At 50.2% G+C, this 19,066-nt stretch overlaps 2 protein-coding genes across 4 annotated transcripts in view; one reads left to right on the forward strand and one right to left on the reverse strand.

Annotated features, from left to right (window-relative positions):
• Nucleotides 1-2,561, forward strand: part of WNT3 (Wnt family member 3) — a 53,727-nt gene extending 51,166 nt beyond the window's left edge. Inside the window, exons 3-4 of the mRNA XM_065651085.1 lie at nucleotides 456-721; nucleotides 2,082-2,561. Coding sequence (XP_065507157.1) covers nucleotides 456-721; nucleotides 2,082-2,561 — 746 coding nt within the window. The remainder of the gene's footprint in view (nucleotides 1-455; nucleotides 722-2,081) is intronic.
• Nucleotides 2,562-6,761: 4,200 nt separating this feature from the next.
• NSF (N-ethylmaleimide sensitive factor, vesicle fusing ATPase) overlaps nucleotides 6,762-19,066 on the reverse strand; it is an 89,347-nt gene continuing 77,042 nt past the window's right edge. Inside the window, exons 18-21 of one of the 3 annotated variants that reach the window (XM_065650935.1) lie at nucleotides 18,811-18,945; nucleotides 17,912-18,025; nucleotides 8,829-8,884; nucleotides 6,762-8,231 (exon numbers count right to left, since the gene is read on the reverse strand). In XM_065650935.1, the coding sequence (XP_065507007.1) occupies nucleotides 8,213-8,231; nucleotides 8,829-8,884; nucleotides 17,912-18,025; nucleotides 18,811-18,945 (324 nt within the window). In that variant the 3' untranslated portion in view covers nucleotides 6,762-8,212. Of the gene's footprint in view, nucleotides 8,431-8,828; nucleotides 8,885-17,204; nucleotides 17,474-17,911; nucleotides 18,026-18,810; nucleotides 18,946-19,066 lie in introns of those variants that run through there. The other 2 variants (XM_065650936.1, XM_065650937.1) reach the window with 2 other exon arrangements.

A 19,066-nucleotide genomic window follows, 5' to 3' on the forward strand; every position in this document is an offset into this window, starting at 1 on the left:
GCTTTTTTCTGCCATTGCTCGTCCTGCATCATCTGAAACCTTTTCCCATTTCAGCAAACATATGAGCTTCTTCATCTCCCCTTGGACTAACTCCAGCCGTGGAGTCCCTCTCTGGGCTTCCAGACCAGGAATTACTCCCGTAACTCTCTTCTGAGGCCCCTCAAGCTCTCACCAACACTTTGTGCATCCATCAGTACCTGTGATGGATCAAATCCTGCACCCGCTGTATCTGCACTTGTGACGCACAGAGCTGGAATCACTTCTCTCCCACCCACTTCCATCTCCGTCCTTCAAAGGGCGATGCCAGCAGCACTCGGTTGAGAAAAAGTTCATCGAAAAATGAATAAAATAAATTTTTTGCTTTTTGATGAGGTTTAGATGATGCTGAAGGAGGTTGGGAAGGAAAACAGAAGTGTTGCCTTGATTGATAACCCCATGACTCTGTTTATTCGCAGCCACGCGAGAATCTGCCTTCGTCCACGCCATCGCGTCGGCCGGGGTGGCCTTCGCCGTCACCCGCTCCTGTGCCGAGGGCACGTCCACCATCTGCGGCTGTGACTCCCACCACAAAGGACCTCCAGGAGATGGCTGGAAATGGGGGGGATGCAGCGAGGACGCCGACTTCGGCGTGCTGGTGTCCCGGGAGTTCGCGGACGCCCGAGAGAACCGTCCGGACGCCCGCTCGGCCATGAACAGACACAACAACGAGGCCGGCAGGACGGTGAGTGCTCGGAGGGTCCAGAGCTGGTGGTGTCCGCAGGAACGGCCCAGTCTGGCTCCCCCTGATGTAACGGGACCACGATAATGCCCAGGCACGAGCTTTCTAGGGTTATTTTCCAGAGTGCAGCATTTCCACTCTCCAAGAAGATGGCTGGGGGTTAAGAAGAGCTAAAACACGCCTTGATTCCAGTGCAAACATCTCCCAAGTCACCGTGTAGAAACCCAACTCAAATGCCCAAGACCCCGGGTCAACGGCAAAGAGGATTTTCCACCCAAGCTGCTCTTTCCTGTGTGCTCCCTGTTGTAACCTTGTCCCACCCAATGATTCGTGGGACCAGATGATCATTGTAGGTCCCTTCCAGCCGAAATACTCCATTCTGTTCTTGCTGTCAGCAGGTACCGGGGCCACCGCCCGCTCTAGGTCATTGGCAAACCCAGCGTGCTTCAACTGTGTTACAGGGAAACCGTTCAAACAGCGCTTGAAGCAAACACTAGATATTGCTTTTCCATACCACTGCAGGCAGAGGTGGAAGGGTAGAAGCTTGAACCTCTAACTTGTGTTGATGACAGTTTCCTGTTTAAAAAAAACTACATATATATATATATATACACACACATATATATATACTAATTTTAGCAAAAATCAGTGATCGCTTTGCTCCACACAGAGGAAGTTCCTGAGGTTTCAGCATCATGTCCCTATATTCACAATTTCATTTACTTTCTAGTGCAAACTGTCAGACTCGGTGCATAAAACAAAGGGTTGTTACCAAAGCTGGGACAGGGGGGTCAGTCTGCATCGACACGTGTCAGAGATGTCCTCCAACCCTCAACTTAGAGAATCACAGAATGTTTTGGGTTGAAGGGACCTTCCCAGCTCCCCAGTGCCCCCCCTGCCACGAGCAGGGACATCTGCACCAGCTCAGGTTGCTCAGAGCCCCGTCCAGCCTGGCCTGGGATGTCTCCAGGGATGGTTCAGCCACCACCTCTCTGGCCAACCTGGGCCAGGCTCTCACCACCCTCAGGGCCAACAATTCCTTCCTGGGCTCTGATTGTCCACACACACCCCCAAAACGATCCACTGAAAGGATCAGACTTTGGGATTAGATTGGATTGGTTTGGACTGGTTTGGATAGATGATTAGAGCAGCTGCCCATCTCAGTCAGGCTTTTCCAGTGCGATGTCTCCGTCCAGAGTTGTTTCTGCCACACACCCAAGCTCCCACGCACTTACAACCAGCCGACACTTTCCAGACTAAGCTCAGATCAGACATTTCAACCCAGGTAGCAAAAGTGGGTGATTGAAACCAAACGCTGGGCATCACAAACTGCTGCTGACCTTGTTTTCTCTCGCCCGGACAGACCATCCTGGACCACATGCACCTGAAGTGCAAGTGCCACGGTCTCTCGGGAAGCTGCGAGGTCAAGACCTGCTGGTGGGCCCAGCCCGATTTCCGGGCAATTGGCGACTACCTGAAGGATAAATATGACAGCGCTTCTGAGATGGTGGTTGAAAAGCACCGGGAATCTCGGGGATGGGTAGAAACTCTTAGAGCCAAGTACGCTCTTTTCAAGCCACCAACGGAGCGGGATCTGGTCTACTATGAGAACTCCCCCAATTTTTGCGAGCCCAACCCAGAGACGGGCTCCTTTGGGACGAGGGACAGAACGTGCAACGTCACCTCCCACGGGATCGACGGCTGCGACCTGCTGTGCTGCGGCCGTGGCCACAACACCAGGACTGAGAAGCGGAAGGAGAAGTGTCACTGCATCTTCCACTGGTGCTGCTACGTGAGCTGCCAGGAGTGCGTACGCGTCTACGACGTCCACACCTGCAAGTAAACGTAGGCAGGTCTCCAACTGACGGGAGGTTGCTCCAGAGCAGGGCCGAGGGGTCCATGAACCCCGTGATCAGCCCCTACATGGTGGCCCCACACGTCAGAGGATGGCATCAAACAATCCCAGTGCCCTTGGTCAAGGCAGATACCCCAACACAGCCCAAACCAGCGCTGTGGGGAAGGGTCCCAGCATCTCACCCATACAAGGTGGTCCAAGGCTGGACCCAGCGCTGCAGACACGTTAGCTCGTGGATTCCCTGACTTTTTTTTGGCACGACAGACTGTCTGGGGAGCAGCAGGGACAGCACGGGTCCCAGCGGGGCACAGCCACACCGATGTGCTGCCACCTCTGTCCCCTGGCGGTCTGGCCCACAGAGGCGCCAACACGGGGCTTCAGGGGGAAATTAATTTTACGCAGCGAAAGCCGAGCAGATCTGGGCTCCCCTGCCCGCTGCGCGGCCACCCTGGTGTCAGCAGATGCGGTGAGGAGGAGGAAGGAGCCAACCCCTCCAAGATGGAGGAGAAACAAACCCATCTGAGCACGGGAACAGAGCCTTAGAGCCCATCTCTCCTCCCACCTTTGCCCTCTCTGCTCCCACAGCCCCAAATCTCCTCCTTTAACCGGTGAGCAGGACACCAGAGCCCAGAGCTCGCCCTCTGGCATTTGGCCCACGAGCAGGTGACACGTGGTGAGGCCACCACCCCTCACACGGGGACGCTGCTCCAGCCACCTCCTGGCCCCGCAGCTGCCCCAGAGATTTTCTTTAAGGATCTGGGCAGATCCGCCCCGTCGATGCACCTGTTTACTAATTGTTCCCTAGTACGACTTTATGTCCCAGAGTGAGCCCAGAGCATCTCTCTGGGGACACGGTACCCGCCAGGGGAGCTGCTGCACCAGCTCCAAGCATGAGTAACGGACGAGAGACAGAAGCCACGGCAAGGGGACATTTCTGTTCAAGCTTCCTCGTCAGCTTTCCCCCACCAGACTTGGTCAAACCACTTCCAGAGAGACAATGGCAGAGGGGACGGGAGAACTTCGTCCGCCAGCACAACCCCAGGCAGACCCTTCTCTTTCTTCCCTTCCCTTCCCTTCCCTTCCCTTCCCTTCCCTTCCCTTCCCTTCCCTTCCCTTCCCTTCCCGTGGGGTTTATTGCGTTCTCAGCATTTCATTCACCAGGGGACACGCTGAGCACAGCACCTTGTGCCACAAGGTTTGGGCCCCAGGGGTGGCCGGACACGTCCCACGAGCCACCTCAGTGCAGAGGAATGGGTGATTGTCCCTCCCCAGGCCACATCCCCCTCCTTGACCACATGCCCCCACATCTCAGGCTGACGTTTTCATGGCATATTGACCCTTGAAATTAAAAAAAGAAATATTATCTCTGTCCTGGTGGGCTCCTCTGCAGCTGATGAGGAGCAATAACCATGTTCCAACACGGCTTCTCACGCACCGGTGATTTAACACAGAAATAAGTCCAAACCATTAAAGCTGTGTCTTTACTCCTCCCGCTTCTCTGTCCCTGGGAAGAGCAGCACGCGGCGCTGCAAAGAGCAATAAAACGGGTGCAAAACGCCTGGGACGGAGCACAGGACACGGTCCCGTCCCCCCGACCCGCGCTGGAGAGAATCGGAGCCAAGTTCCGGGTCTGAGGAGCCGCCGGGTCCAGCAGCCGCGGGAATCGGAGACCCCAGGAGAGCCCTGAGAACCCTCCCGGCTCAGAAAGCAGCTCTTCTGATAGGCATTCTATTTAAAAGTATATATTAAATCCTGTGTCTGGAAAGACTCCAAGTACCTGACTTTAAACAAAATCCCCTGTTTGGTTGGTTGGTTTGGTTTTTTTTTTAATCAAGAAAATGTATTTAATATTAAATAGAACATTTATTGCCTTGTAATTATTTTACTGTAGCCAGGTATTCTAGCACTGAATGGAAGATCTTTTTCCATCAATCTGCTGTATCCAAAGTTTTGTATAAAGTTGTAGAAGTCAATTTCTTTTTTTATTTTATATTCAGAAAATTTCTCTTTTATAAGCATTATTTATTATACAATGTATATACTTGAGTTAACTAAGATTATATATTATATAAATATATATATTTGGAGAAAAATATATTTCAACTTGCATTTTTTTGTGGTACGTCATTAAAGAGAAGGTAAAAAACCAAAAATATGCACTTGCTGGCTTGTGTGTTGCCTCTGGAGGTGCTTTGAGTCCTGCCGGACGTTGCGGGCGCTGGGTCGTCACCAGCTTCTTGTGCACAGGGACGGTCACAGCAACGCAGGACGATGGTGGTAAAATGCAGCAAATGTAGGAGATTTTACACCTGACCGCTAAGATTTTTATTTCCAGAGCGTCACCTCACCGTGTGTGTACAACACGAGATTAGTGGTTTAAAAGGGGCTTTAGACTCCGTGTTCTTCCCCCGCCAGCACTCGCAGGCTGGCACCGAATCCCCTGTTACGGTTTGGACAGACCGAGACCGAAATTTTCTCATAGAAAAACATCTCCTGTCCATGAATAACTTTGTGGGAACCTCTGCAGCATCTCCCATACATTAACAACGCTTTTAAGCGCAGTTTTCCACAGCACTGGCCTCAGATGCACCCATCCGAAGGGTAAAAAAAAAAACCAAACAAACAAACCCAAGCTAAAAAGCATTTTCTATTTCTACACTGATCCCCAATTTCTGCACAGAAGTGACATTCGCCTTCTTGCAGAGCACTGCCCGACACATCACGCTGCTTGTGCACAACGATTCCAGCTCCGCTCCACCCCACGCGCTGCTAAAAACCCAGAGAAGCGCGAACGCAGCCGCGCGCGGGGTCCGGAGCGCGACGGCTTCAGCAGCCGCAGCTCCCGCGTCCATCCCTCCCCCCAGCCCCAACGCTTTCAAACACATTTGTCTTGGGTCAACAGCTCGACTCGCGGCACAGTCACATTTCCGGAAGGTTCGGGAAAAAGCAGCAACAGGGTCAGGAAGAGGATGGAGAATTTGGCCGTTATTGCTGAAAGCAACATTTCTCACTGCAAAGCCCAGGGTGCGTAGGGGAGGGGGTGCCAGGGTCATCCTCTTGTGCCACCTGCAGGAAAGCCCTCGGATGGAGCCCTCGGGGAGGTTGGAACGGGTGGGATGTCACACCCAGCAGTCTGCCCCAGTTTTCCAGCGTGTCCTTGTGCAAGTGTGATATCCCTGACTCGCTCACTCACCCACGCGCGTGTGCATCTGTGCGGCCTGCTCAGCAGCGCAAGGTCCAGAAACCTCTCGGACGGGCTGGGCCAGAGGTCTTCACAGCCAGCGCCTTCAAAACTCAGCACAGGGTGGGGGGGACCTGCTGGAAAGCAGCTCTGCACAGAGGACCTGGGAGTTCTGGGGACAACAGGGTCACCATGAGTCACCGATGTGCCCGTGCGGCCAAGAGGCCAACGGGACCTGGGGTGTGTGAGGAAGAGTGTGGGCAGCAGGGCAGGGAGGTGAATCCTCCCCCTCTGCTCTGCCCTGGGGAGGCCACGTCTGCAGAACTGGGTCCAGTGCTGGGCTCCCCAGTGTAAGAAGGACAAGGAATTACTGGGGAGAGTCCAGGGAGGGACACAAAGATGCTGAGGGGTCTGGAGCATCTTTGTGATGAGGAGACACTGAGAGAGCTGGGGCTGTTGAGCTGGAGAAGAGAAGCTGAGAGGGATCTGATCAATGGGATCAATATCTCAGGGTGGGTGTCAGAGGATGGACCAGACTCTGTTCAGTGGTGCCCAACGCCAGGGTGAGGGGCAACGGGCACAGACTGAAACACAGGAGGCTCCATTGGAACATGAGGAGAAACTTCTTCCCTTTGCGGTGCCAGAGCCTGGCCCAGGCTGCCCAGAGCGGGTGTGGAGTCTCCTTCTCTGAGACATTCGAACCCGCCTGGCCCGACCTGTGTGATCTGCTCTGGTGACCCTGCGTGAGCAGGGCTGGGCTGGGGATCTGCAGAGGTCCTGCAACCCAACCAGCCTGGGATTCTGTGAGGATGACCCCCGGTGAAGCTATCCAGGCCGAGGGTCCATTCAATCCATCCCTGGTCAGGTACAACCCGAACACCCCTCTGGCCACCAGCAGCCCAGGAACAGCTTTGCCACCTTCACGCACATCACTCCACACATCCACCTGTGCTCCACTAGCACCAAAGACACAGAGGTCTCCCAGATCATCACAAGTAGTTGTGCTTTTTATTGTATCCATTGAATGTGCAATTAAACCAGATATTTATTCCTCAATATAGTTCTGGACAAAGACACAATAAGGTTTACATCATTTGCTCTGAAATATAAGTTAATGTCTGCTGCTGTCACTAGGACTAGCAGAGGAAAGAAAGGAACAAATAAATTCACAAGATCGTACACAAAATGAGAGGGAATAATAACCACTGGGACTCGCAATGTCATCACAACACAACAGCACTGCCAAAGGAGAAGAAACCAGAGCGGAGTGACTGCACACTCCGTACCACTGAGGACGGTGCCGTCGCCGTGGGCTGGAGGAACCGCAGCAGCGGGAGCGCCGCCCTGGTACGAGCTGCTGCCCCGGCCAGCGTGTCTGGTCTAGTTTAGGAAGCTACACTGACTAAGAGCTCATAAATGGCTTTGATTTCACGCCCCACCAAACTGAGGTATGTTCCATGAACCTTATTAAACGTGTGGAGCCAAAGAACCAGCGGGGAGCAGCCTCATGCAGCCGTCAGCAGCATCTCACCGACGTGAGACATCTCCTGGGGAGGGACCACGTAGCAAAGTTGGATACATTCCTTTATTTCTGTGCAAAAACATGGCAATGCGTATCTCGTGCATCTGCAGAGCTTGGTTTCCTCTCTGTCTCTAAGGAGGAATTTCAATCTTTGGTGACATGGCAGAAAAATGGGATATAATGAGGCTGGTTCACACCAAAGCTGCCATCGACGCTGTGCTCACAAAGAGCTTCCAGGCTGCAATCAGCATCTCTGAAACTGCTGCTGCTTTAACAACAAGCTTTGATGCCTTAAATACTGGATTTGGAAGTTTCCTCTACTCCGATCACCATCCTTCCCATCCCTAACGCCACCAGCCAGTCTCTCTGATGGGGCCACGAAATACCTGGGGAGACAGGAGCTCAGGTGTGAGCATCCAGGAGGTTCTGGAGCTCAATTCTCGTGAGCACTGGCTTTGGGCTATCGGCCCGGCTCAGTGTTCAGGGAGGCCAAGGATGACACAGCAAGGAAGTGTTCATCACATCAGGATAAGACAGAGTAGGACTTTAATACACCTTCACCACAGACTGTCAGGTTTTATTAGAAGTCAGGATTTTTTTTCCTATCGTAGCAGCTGGCTGCTGGACACAAGTGAGCATTAGCTTCAAAACTTACAGGACATTTCCCCCATGCGAAAATCAAAAGCGAATGCAGCCTGGCCTGCACAGAGACAGAAGCACGGTGTTCTAGAGACACTTCCACATGACATCAGTATATTAAAGACGAAGAATAAAGATACTGTATTGCACTAAACATGCAGATTCCACGTTGGGTTCCTGGAAACAGGGGAGTGTTTCACTTTGTCCAGTGTGTTGAAGACAGAAGGGTAAAGATCCCAGTGGATATTCTCCAGGTTGGTCACTTTTCCAGCTGTTGATCCTGCACTTGGTCCACCTTCAGTCTAGGGTAGGGACTCTTGCAAAAGAAGCCAAATCCATCAAGAACACATGCACATGGATAAAAGCATCAAGCACACACTGGAACCCACTCACATGGAGCCAGGACAGATCCTGCTGTGAGTTTCCCCAGCACAGGTACTGCCCTACATGTAATATAAAGTCATTTTCTAGGAGATGCCACTGTCAAGACCGGGCTCAACTACTCCCTGTGATACCTACAGGGGAAAGAGCAGGACATCCTTCTCTCAGACAGGAGAAATACAAGAGATTGAAGTTCCAGATTTGAGATAAACAGCTGGATTTTATCTCTAGCAGAATCTCTTCTGATTTACTTTAGTTTAAGTGATCGAATATCTCATTTAAATTTTAAAGTCACAGGTAAACGAAAAAAGCAGAGAATTCAGGCATGCAGGTTCTCAAAAAGCCGTCAGGACCTCCCCCCTCCCAAAATAAGCAGTATATGGCTGTAACTGATCCGATACACAGTTCTGTAAATGCAGGAGGGGCCACCGATGAGATCAGATCCACTACACTGCAGCTTCCCCTCCAAGAGACGCTCATTTCTGAGTGGAGAAGAGAATTTTAAACCATGCTTTAAAATAAAAGTACTTACGTTCCTTCTTCCCTCAGAAGAGCCAGGAATTTTTTCACCCGGTACTCAGGATCCATCTAAACACCAAACAAAACAGATCTCCGTTAGTGCGACACGACCTTCCAAGGAGCTCGATAGGGGAATGAGGCCACAAAGACACCTGGAGATGCGTGTGTGTGCGTGTTCACTTTGCCCGAGCATCGGCCTGGCCAGAGACCAACCTGCCTGTCCAGAAGTTCTGCAGTTACGGAGTGCACGAACAGCACCGCTCCAAGAGAAAAAGCTGATTAGAACAAGCTTAGGGAGCTCACGCAGTGAGGAGATGAGCCAGACTGGAAACACACACAAGAGTCTCCACCAGGCATTTCTGTTTTGATGGCAACCGCACGCTGGCTCCAGCCCACACCGCCCGTTCTGGCCCGTGTCTGCGTCTGTCTGCGCCTCCCAGAGCTGGGGCAGCAAATTAAACTGACTGAAGATGTCCTCAAAGATGGCCTTGATTTTCCTCGGTCCAACTCACCCCTTTCAGCTCCAGCAGCCCGGGGAGGAGCTGCACCTGGTGGGATCACGCACAAGAGAAAGGGGAATCACAGCACAAGCTGTCCAGAACTCCCAGTACCAACTTGTGTTGTGGCTCCATCACCCAGGAACACCCCCAGAGCAGTCCTGACTCTCCCCAGCACTGGGATGGTGACAATAGGGATGCGGGAGGAAGGACACAGAACTCAGGCCACCAGCAGAAGACACACGGTGTAACTGCATCAGTCCGTCATGCTGATGCACGGGCTGGTTGACACTAGTGTGAAAGACCCCAAGCAAATTGACGTCATGACACCAAGATACAGCAAGTCAGGACCATGAACATCGGAAAACTGGAAACTGTTGATTCTCAGAGTATCTTTGTGTTGGATTTTCTTATCCTTGAGAAAAGGAGGCTGAGGAGAGACCTTATCAATGTCTAAAACTATCTGAAAGGAGGTTGTAGCATAGAGGGTGTTGGTCTCTTCTACCAAGTAACGAGCAACAGGACCAGAGGAAACGGCCTCAAGTTGCGCCAGGGGAGGTTGAGGTTGGATCTTGGGAACAATTTCTTCCCCAAAGGGCTGTGGGGCATTGGAACAGGCTGCCCAGGGCAGTGCTGGAGTCACCATCCCTGGAGGGGTTGGACAGACAAGAGATGAGGTTCTCAGGGACATGGGGCAGTGCCAGGGCTGGGGGAACGGTTGGACTCCATGATCTCAAGGATCCATCCAAAATGATTCTGCAATTCTATTGCAACAGTTCATTTGGCCTAGGAACTCCAGCTTCTTTCTGTAATCTCCATCAACACCTTGTATCTTTAACATGGTGCTGAAAATACAGAGGGTTCATTCTGAAAACGTTCTGTGAATGCTGCTGTGAAGCTGGCTCGTTGTGGGATTCCCAGCTCTACTGCCCACTTGGTAACAAACAGGCAAGTGCTGCACTAAGGCGTAAAACTGGGGCTTATCCTTGGAGGGGAAGCAAAGGTTCAGCTTGTGCTCCCCCCAGAGTGGCAGAACACGGGCTCTTGAACTCCTCTACCATGTTTCATATTCCTAAAGGAAAATCTCCATCAACTCCACATGTGAGGAAGCCACCTATTTACAACCATGACCACTGCAATGGAGGGCAGAACAAACGTCTTCAAAAGCAGCTTGGGAGAAAATGAATCCTAAAACAACAACAGTATCAGCAGTGATGCAGACAGGGAAGAAACAGCCGATGAAAATTTCTGCTTTGTGCTAAGAAAAGCCTAAAAATGTATAACTCCCTATCACTTCGAAATATGTCAGCGAGGCAAATACCTCAATACCAACCACTGCGCTATTTTTAGACCAGAAAAATAAGTTCACTGAAACCGGATGATTTAAAGGAACTTACTGAGGATCTCTGAGCTTCTCACTTTGGTTTTTAACATGCACGGGAATACAGGTCACGCTCCGGAGCGCGGGAGACAAGACAGGCTCCCCCCCACCCAACACAGTGTTTGAAACGTCTGACACAGAGGTGCTCAGGGACTCCTGTGCCACGTAACCGGCGACCACAAGGACAGTGTCTACACCACCCCCTTGGTCTAAATCTTCTCCACAGTCTTTCCCAGTCGACACTCAGCTACACAGGAGAAGCGCAGCTGTCACTATGCTCCCCCCTTTCTACGTGTAGATGTGGTACAGAGACACGGGTTAGCGGTGGACTTGGGTTAACAGCTGGACTCAATGATCTTATTCCACGATTCTACGTTTCTATCAGAAAGGCTGAAGACAACTGGGAGAGGAGTACGTGCACATGGGCCACACGCCCCCAACACCACCCGCGTGGGAGTCCCTTTCCCCGGGGAAGCCACAGGTGTCACCCACACTAAGAGTAAGGGCGTGACTCTCACCTGGCCAAGGGTCTCAGATCTTCCCCATCCAAAGGTCTCCGGCCTGACCATGTGGCTGATCCTGCTTGAACAGGAGGCTGGACTAGATGGCACCTTGAGATGTGTTCTGACCTCATTCATCCTACAGGCCTGTGACAGCTCAGCCACCCCTCTTCCTTTATTTCTGGATGTTTCCAGAATGGCTGGTACTTGATGAAGGTGTGACCACCCAAACAAAGTGTCATTTACTGGTAAGAACAGACTAAATACCTGGGACAGCACAATAGACCGAAAACTGGTTTAACCGCTGGGCTGAAGGGGTTGTGATCCATGACGTGAAGCCCGGTTGGAGGCCAATCACTAGCGTTACGTGCCAACGGGAGCCAGTATCGTTTAACCTCTTTATTAACAGGATCTGGGGACAGAGCGCACCCTCGGCACATTGGTAGATGACACAGAATCGGGACGTGTGTTTCACGCACTTGATGATGGTGCTGTCATTCAGAGAGACCTCAGCTGGATGGAGATACAGACCGACACGAGTCTCATGTAGTTCAACAAAGGGAAATGCAAAGTCCTGCAGCTCAGCAGGAACAACCCCAGGCACCAGTACTGGGGGACAACTGGCTGGAAAGGGACTGTGCAGAAAAGGACCTGAGGGTCCTGGAGGACAAGCTGAAGGTGAAGCAGCAATGGGCCCTTGCAGCAAAGATGGCCAACGGAATCCTGGGCTAAGTAAGGAGGAATGTTGCTACCAGACGGTGGGAGATGATCCTTCTGCTGTTCTGAGCACTGGTGACACCACGGCTGGAGGACAGTGTCCAGTTCAGGGTGCCGCAGTACAAGAGAGACACGGACACGAGGATGGAGCCAGGCTCTTCTCGGTGACAAGCGACGATAGGACAAGGGGCAATGGGTGCAAACTGGAACACAGGAGGTTCCACTTAAAGATGAGAAGAAACTTCTTCCTGGTGAGGGTGCCAGAGCCTGGCCCAGGCTGCCCAGGGAGGTTGTGGAGTCTCCTTCTCTGCAGACATTCCAACCCGCCTGGACGCCTTCCTGTATAACCTCATCTGGGTGTTCCTGCTCCGGCGGGGGGGTTGGACTAGATGAGCTTTCAAGGCCCTTTCCAATCCCCGACATTCTGTGATGCTTTGACAGACCAGAGAGAGTCATCAAAGGGTCACAAGGATGATGAGGGGTCTTGAACATCTGTCACACAAAGAGAGGCTGCGAGAGGTGAGATTGCTCGGTCTGGAGTAGAGGACTCGGGCCTGGGGAGGGAAGGGTGACTCTCATTGATGTGTATAAATACCTGATGGGAGTAAAGAAGGGAGAGACACTTGTGAGTGGTGCCCATGGACAGAGCAGGAGGCCACAAGCACCAACTGAAATGTAGTTCCACGTAAACAGAAGAGGAAGCTTTTCATTGCGAGGGTGGTCACACGCTGTTAGGGACTGCCCATGGAGATCGTGGGGTCGCCAACCTTGGAGGTATTCAAGACCCAACTGGACGTGGTCCTGAGCCCTAGCTGATTGTGCAGGGGGTTGCACAGACAAAGACCAAAAAAATGGCATGGGTGCAATGAGCAGAGTGGATCTGTTTAGTACCTTCCTGCTCTCCGTGACATTCACCCAAAGAGAAGGAGGTCACAGTCTACCCTAGAGAACCAGAATCCACCTGCACGGTGAGCTAGATGAAGCGCTCGATCACAGCAAGTCCTGGACAGGAGGTTCAAAAGTGGCTGAAACATCAACCTCAAGTTACCCAGAAAGACAAAACAAGCCCAGGAACCAGAGCTGCCAAGGTCGAGCTTAAGCAAAAAGCATCACTAGTGTACACACTCTCAACAAGCTCCAGACAACCCATAAAAGAAAGGGATTGGAGGAAAAGAACAAAATTCATTTGATCTTTGCTCATGAGTAGAAAAACGCATCTGAGAGGGATTCCTGGCCTTCTCAAATAAGACACACATTTTTGTAGATACTGACAATAAAGACGTCTGCTTCTGAAAGGACTTCTCCAGGAGTTACTCAAGCGGCAGCCCACCAAGTCCTCCGATTTGACTTCTCCTCTGTGGTCCAACCTCACAGACAGATGCTCCCTGAGAGAGCTGGGAGAGCTGGGCAATGAACGGCCGAGAAGTGGACCTTGCTGGCAGCAGTTCAAACCCCAAACTTCATCCATTCCCGTCAGAGCTGGAAAGGAATGGCTGATGTCCAGTGCTGACGTCGAAGAGGGTGGTCAGATGTCTGTAATCACCTACACATGCGCTTTCTGAAGGTCTGAGTTGGCCTAGATGACATCCTGAGGTCCTTTCCAACAAGAAGGATTCTGTGATTCTAAGATCTTAAGTATTCTGCAAATCAAGCAAACCAGTGAAAGGCAGCTTGATGGTCAGAGGAACCGCAACTCACTCCTTACATACTCACACTCCGTGCAGAGTCGCTGCTGAGGCCCAAAGGCAAAGTCTGCACAAGTACAGCAAACGGTTGTGCTGCTGAGCACGCCGATACGAACAGTCTATTGCATGAAACAGCGGGTGAAGGGTCAAGCTCCTTTTTGCAAAGGCCACAAACCCAGGCAATTTACTCAGTAAAGAGAGAATCTTTCGCATCTCAGATTGACCCAAGGAATCACGAGCACTGAGATGGAGCAAAGTGTGACTTCTGGCCATCAACAGAGCCCAAAGCTGACAGAAAGTCACACAGACCAGTCAAAGGGCCTGGCTCATTCTAAGATTACTGACCTCCTGACCAAGAGTATTATCTGCCTGCAAAGAAGATGGTCCTGTTGCCAGGAACTTGGCGAAACCTTAGAAAACCGTGGAAAATTCACCACAAGCAGGAAATAACATCAAAGGACCGCTCAGATAGATCTGTTAAAAAAACCAACAAGATGGATATATACGAACAAATCTCTTCTTTTCATTCCTAGAAAATTTGTACTAATGCAACAAGCCAAAATTCAAACTTGCCAAGGCCAGTGTGGTGTTTCCCAAATCGAAGGTGCTGCCTCCCCACTGCTTTTTACTCGGACATAAGAAAGTGGCTGTGGTAAAAAACTTGGTCCGTAATCTGTACCGACACGGTTTCTACAGACTCTTTGGGAACAGCATCTATCTGCAGACACACTATCTTGTCCAAAAGACGACAGCAGGAAGCCGGAAGGCAACAAAGAGGCAAATTTGATCAAACAGCTTATTACAAAACACAAGACACAAAAGCAGAAGGTTGATCTGCCGTGGAAGGTCCAGAAGATGGTGTCAACGAAGTGCAAGGAGGAAGCACGTTTGTGACTCTTGAACAGATGCTCTGTGCCCTGTGAAAGGAGAAATGCTGCCGTCAATCTGGAGATTTTCTGGAAGGACAGCGCGGAGACTGGCGGGGACACAGCTCAGACAGGAGGCAAGAAAACGGCTGCTCCTTTCGAGGTGATGCAGTGCTCCCTTAACCAAAGTACAACTGCAAAGACTTCATTTATCTTCAGTCCAGAGAGGAGGAGATACTCCGGCAAGATGCGCATGGCGCTGGGTATTACAGCACTCCTGTAAACCTGGCAGCAAATCCTCCTAGTGTGTCCAGATACAGCGTTACGTTTAAAATAACACAGGCAGTGTTATGTGATGATCTTTCAAAATAAGTTCTCGTGCAAGTTAAAATGCATTACAGACAAACAAATTAAATTAAGTTTTATTTATGCTAAACAGAAGCTACCAAATCAGGAAATACTGCAGGTGCAAAAAGGGGCTTTCTGGAAAGCTGCCTGGCTCATTCGGGTTCCTACGCCAAGGAGAGAGACCGTGGTTTCTGGAGTGTGGCCAGTGAGGTCCAAGAGCAACAGGACAGGGAAACAGAATGAGCGAAGGGACCAGCCCTCAGCGGCGGAAAAAGGCGGCTCGTGTATCCAGCGGCACCCGATAGCGCTGAGAGGTGAACCAGGAGCTGCAGCCAAGGACACGTCAAAACTAAACTTCTCTGGACTCCGGTGGCAAATCGTGAGTGTGTCCATTTATCAAAGGCAAGAACAAAACATCACGCCAGGACATGCAGCGTATACAAGATGACCCAAGTATGTGACACTAAATATGAGTAGATTGACATTAAAGAGGGCCAGGAGTAGCAAAAAGCAGTTTGGGGGGAAATTAAGCTGCCAAAAAGTGTGGGTTGGCAAGGCTCATAAACAAGGCAACAAAGCAACCAGAGATACCAGAGCAAGGCAGAGGTTCACGGTTCTCCGAGAAGGAATTTTGACACCGCGAGACTGGTTCAGCAAGACTCGAGTCTGAAACAGACTGAAAGTCATTTGAACAGCTTAAGAATACCTATGTCTAGCATATATTGGCTTTACTAGTCTAATAAAACAAAAAGCACAGTTACGATGCAGTGACGGCAGAGAAAGAAACTCGGTGTATGTTTTTGCAAATAATTCATTCACTATGGGATCTAATCAGCTGAATTTTGAGAGATTTCATTCATCACTTGGAATTTTTAAGGGATTTCAGATTCAAATATCTTTCTAAAAAGCTGTGGGACAGCTTGGTGAAAAAGGAACTAGTCTTGGCCTTGTCATTTGGTGCAATTCTGCCTTCCTGTAAAAGCCAAACCAGCTATCACTGTGGTCTTTCAACGCATTCAGATACGAGTGTTCTCCTATTTAGTGAGAGCCTTTATCGCCCTCCTGTATTTACAGCAGTTCAGCAGATGGAGTCACGTAAACACCCCAGACCTTTTGGAACAGAACATCTTCATATTTAGCTGCCATCCGCTATTACACAATTACCTGAATTGAGGGTAATAACATAAGTCACCTTGCAACCAACATAGAGCAGCAAAGGTGGATCATCGATCAACTACACTGGCAGTCGCAGCTCTTCATGTTACACTTCTTCAAGTTGTCAGGAATGGCACAGAGTCACAGTTCTGTCTTCTCCCAGCCTTATCGGCCACTGACTCACCTACAAAACGGCACTGGGGAGGCCAAACCGCGAATCCTGGGGGCAGTTCTGGGCCCCTCACGCCAAGAAAGGCCTTGAGGTGCTGGAGCGAGTTGAGAGAAGGGAACGGAGCTGGTGAGGGGCTGGAGCACAAGTGTGATGGGAGCGGCTGAGGGAGCTGGGGGTTCAGCTGGAGAACAGGAGCTGAGGGGAGACCTTCTGATCTCTGAACTGCCTGAAAGGAGCTTGGAGCCAGGGGGGGGCTGAAAGGAGGTTGTAGCATAGAGCGTGTTGGTCTCTTCTCCCAAGTAACAAGCACCAGGACCAGAGGAAACGGCCTCAAGTTGCGCCAGGGGAGGTTGAGGCTGGATTTAGGAACAGTTTCTTCCCCAAAGGGCTGTGGGGCATTGGAACAGGCTGCCCAGGGCAGTGCTGGAGTCACCATCCCTGGAGGGGTTGGACAGACGGAGATGAGGTTCTCAGGGACATGGGGCAGTGCTAGAGTTGGGTTATGGTTGGACTCAATGATCTTGAGGGTCTCTTCCAATCAAAATGATTCTGTGATTCTACGAAAACGGTGGTCTGATTAAAAAAAAGAAAACGCACAAGACCCATCTACCTGCCTGCACAGGGGTGATGCTGGGAACAAGTCTGGGTCAAGCATTTCTACCCAGGCTCCAGATTCAGAGCTGCCTATAATTTACACAAACTTCACCTTCAGTTTTGAGAAGAACCAACATTTAAGGTCAAAGCAGCAAAAGCAAACGTCCTGTGTCAGAAGCAGGAATCCATTGTCAAGGCTCAGGGAACCGCTCTGCAGCAGAGCCAGGCCGTCCCTGCAGGCCTGCACCCCTGAAATACATTTAATACATGTGAGCAATGACTTACCGACTTGCCTCTAGGTATGGAATTAAAAACCAAGGAAGAAGAGGAAAAAGTAATCTAGATAAATGACTTTATTCCCTGAGGTGACATCCAGTCAGAGCACATCCTCAGTGCTGTGCAAGTTTTAACAGAATCGCGAACAGCAAACAGAGGCATACATGACTTATATGCTGCTAAACCACATGCCTCTTAGCTTATGCTCAGCCTCTCCGGGAAGATCTAAGGACGGTTCACTCAGCTGCACTAAATCCATTTGATGTGAAAAGCGAGTGTGAGCACGGGGGGGACCAGACGGGCACTGAGATGTCAGCGCGGGGGATTAGGGCCGCACGCTACAGCCGCATTTCAGCAGCAGACGCTGCGGAGCACAAGCTGACGGCAGCTCGCAGGCACGGGGACGGCTGCAGGGGAGGGTGAACAGCCACATATTTCTACCCTCTGCAATTATTTTCTTTAAAGTGCTGAAAGTGGAAAATAAAGAGAAGAGCAGCTGAACAGCCTGACAGATTTATCTTCTTCAGGGAAAGGGCACATACACCTGCACAGGCACCTTTTTCTTTAAAAAAAATAAATAAATCCTAAGTGATTGCTATCTGCAACCTTAATGTGCCGGGTGTAGAGAAGAAATTTTGAATTTCATGAAAGGTAAGTTAATCCAATCCCTCTGGTTGCCAGACGCCCAGCTCTGAACAGCCCACAGGCGCCGTGGTTTTTAAAGATCCCCCTGCAAACCAGGACCTGGCAACTTCTTTGCTCAGAAAATTCCGTCTCACTGTAGCTCCTTTCTCAATTAAACCCGTTCAAAGGCTCCCACCACACAGTAACAGTCTGCAGAGAAGTGAGAACCTCTCAGACTGTTCTATTTACCCCCATCCTTCCTGGACCAGAAACATTCTTACTTGTAATGACATTTCTATCAGCATCAGCAGCTTCTTGATGCCAATCCAGACGGGCTTCCCTTTGACATTCTGTGCAATAGTGCTGCGCTCCTTGTCTTTGAAGTTACCCAGGAGCTGAAGGGGGAAAAAAATCAAAAATAAATCAACAACAGGAGGCTGTCAGGAGGAACAGTGCTACCTAACTCGGGAAAAAGGGAATAAGAAGCTAGAAAGCATTTTCTAGCTTAGAATGAAAATGTGTCGCAATATATCTAGACAAGGCAAGATTATTTTATTCCATCATGGTTCTTTCCATAACATCTCTAATGGAACAGTCAGTGATTCTCTTTTATTATCTGTTCCAGGTTTTCTCCAGATTAGAGTTTACCGCGGCTCAAGCCATAATAAGTTTTCAAAATTGCTGCAAGAGTGTCTGCGTCTTTCAGGCTTGGGTGAAATTATCATTGTGACTATTTCGCAAGTTTGCACAAAAGATTTGCCTGTTAAGTTTATTTTAACAGCCTTCAATATCCATTACAATTTCCACTATGGCACAGAATAAGAAGCCATTAAGGGCACAAATTTCTGGAGAACCTGTAATCTCTTCAGCACCAAACGCCTTCATTTGATGCTGTTCCAACTGGAATCCTCCAGGCACATTCACTTTAAGTGTCCCAATTATATTCCTTACTCACTTCCATGCTCTTGGAATCTTTCAATCCACTCCATAAACCTTTTCCCTAGACGTACCAGTCTCCCATTTTGCCTTAATTTATCGTATGAAAAAGTAATTCAGAGAAGCCTTAGAACTGCTATGATATTTAAGTGGGACAGTGTTCCCAAACACAGAACTACTGCAAAATCACTATTTCCAGCAAATTTTGAGCTTGGCTTTTTTTTATATCTGAACTTTTTCTCACCTCCAGAGCCTCCATGAGCTGCTCCCCTGTCGCGATGTTGGGCACATGAATCGTGGTGCTGAACGCGTTCAGCATTTCCATCTCCTGCAGGACATCTTTGCGGCTGGTGGTTCCGATGATGAGGAGCTTGCGACCCTGTCCCCACAACGGAATAAGCGTCAGGAAAGGGAAAACTAGAGAGGAAACAGCCTTGGGAAGCTTCAGCTAACTACAAATGAAAAATGGTAAACGGCCATGTAAAAGTACCACTTGGATT

Source organism: Caloenas nicobarica, chromosome 24, assembly GCF_036013445.1.
Source record: "Caloenas nicobarica isolate bCalNic1 chromosome 24, bCalNic1.hap1, whole genome shotgun sequence".
Taxonomy (NCBI): domain Eukaryota; kingdom Metazoa; phylum Chordata; class Aves; order Columbiformes; family Columbidae; genus Caloenas; species Caloenas nicobarica.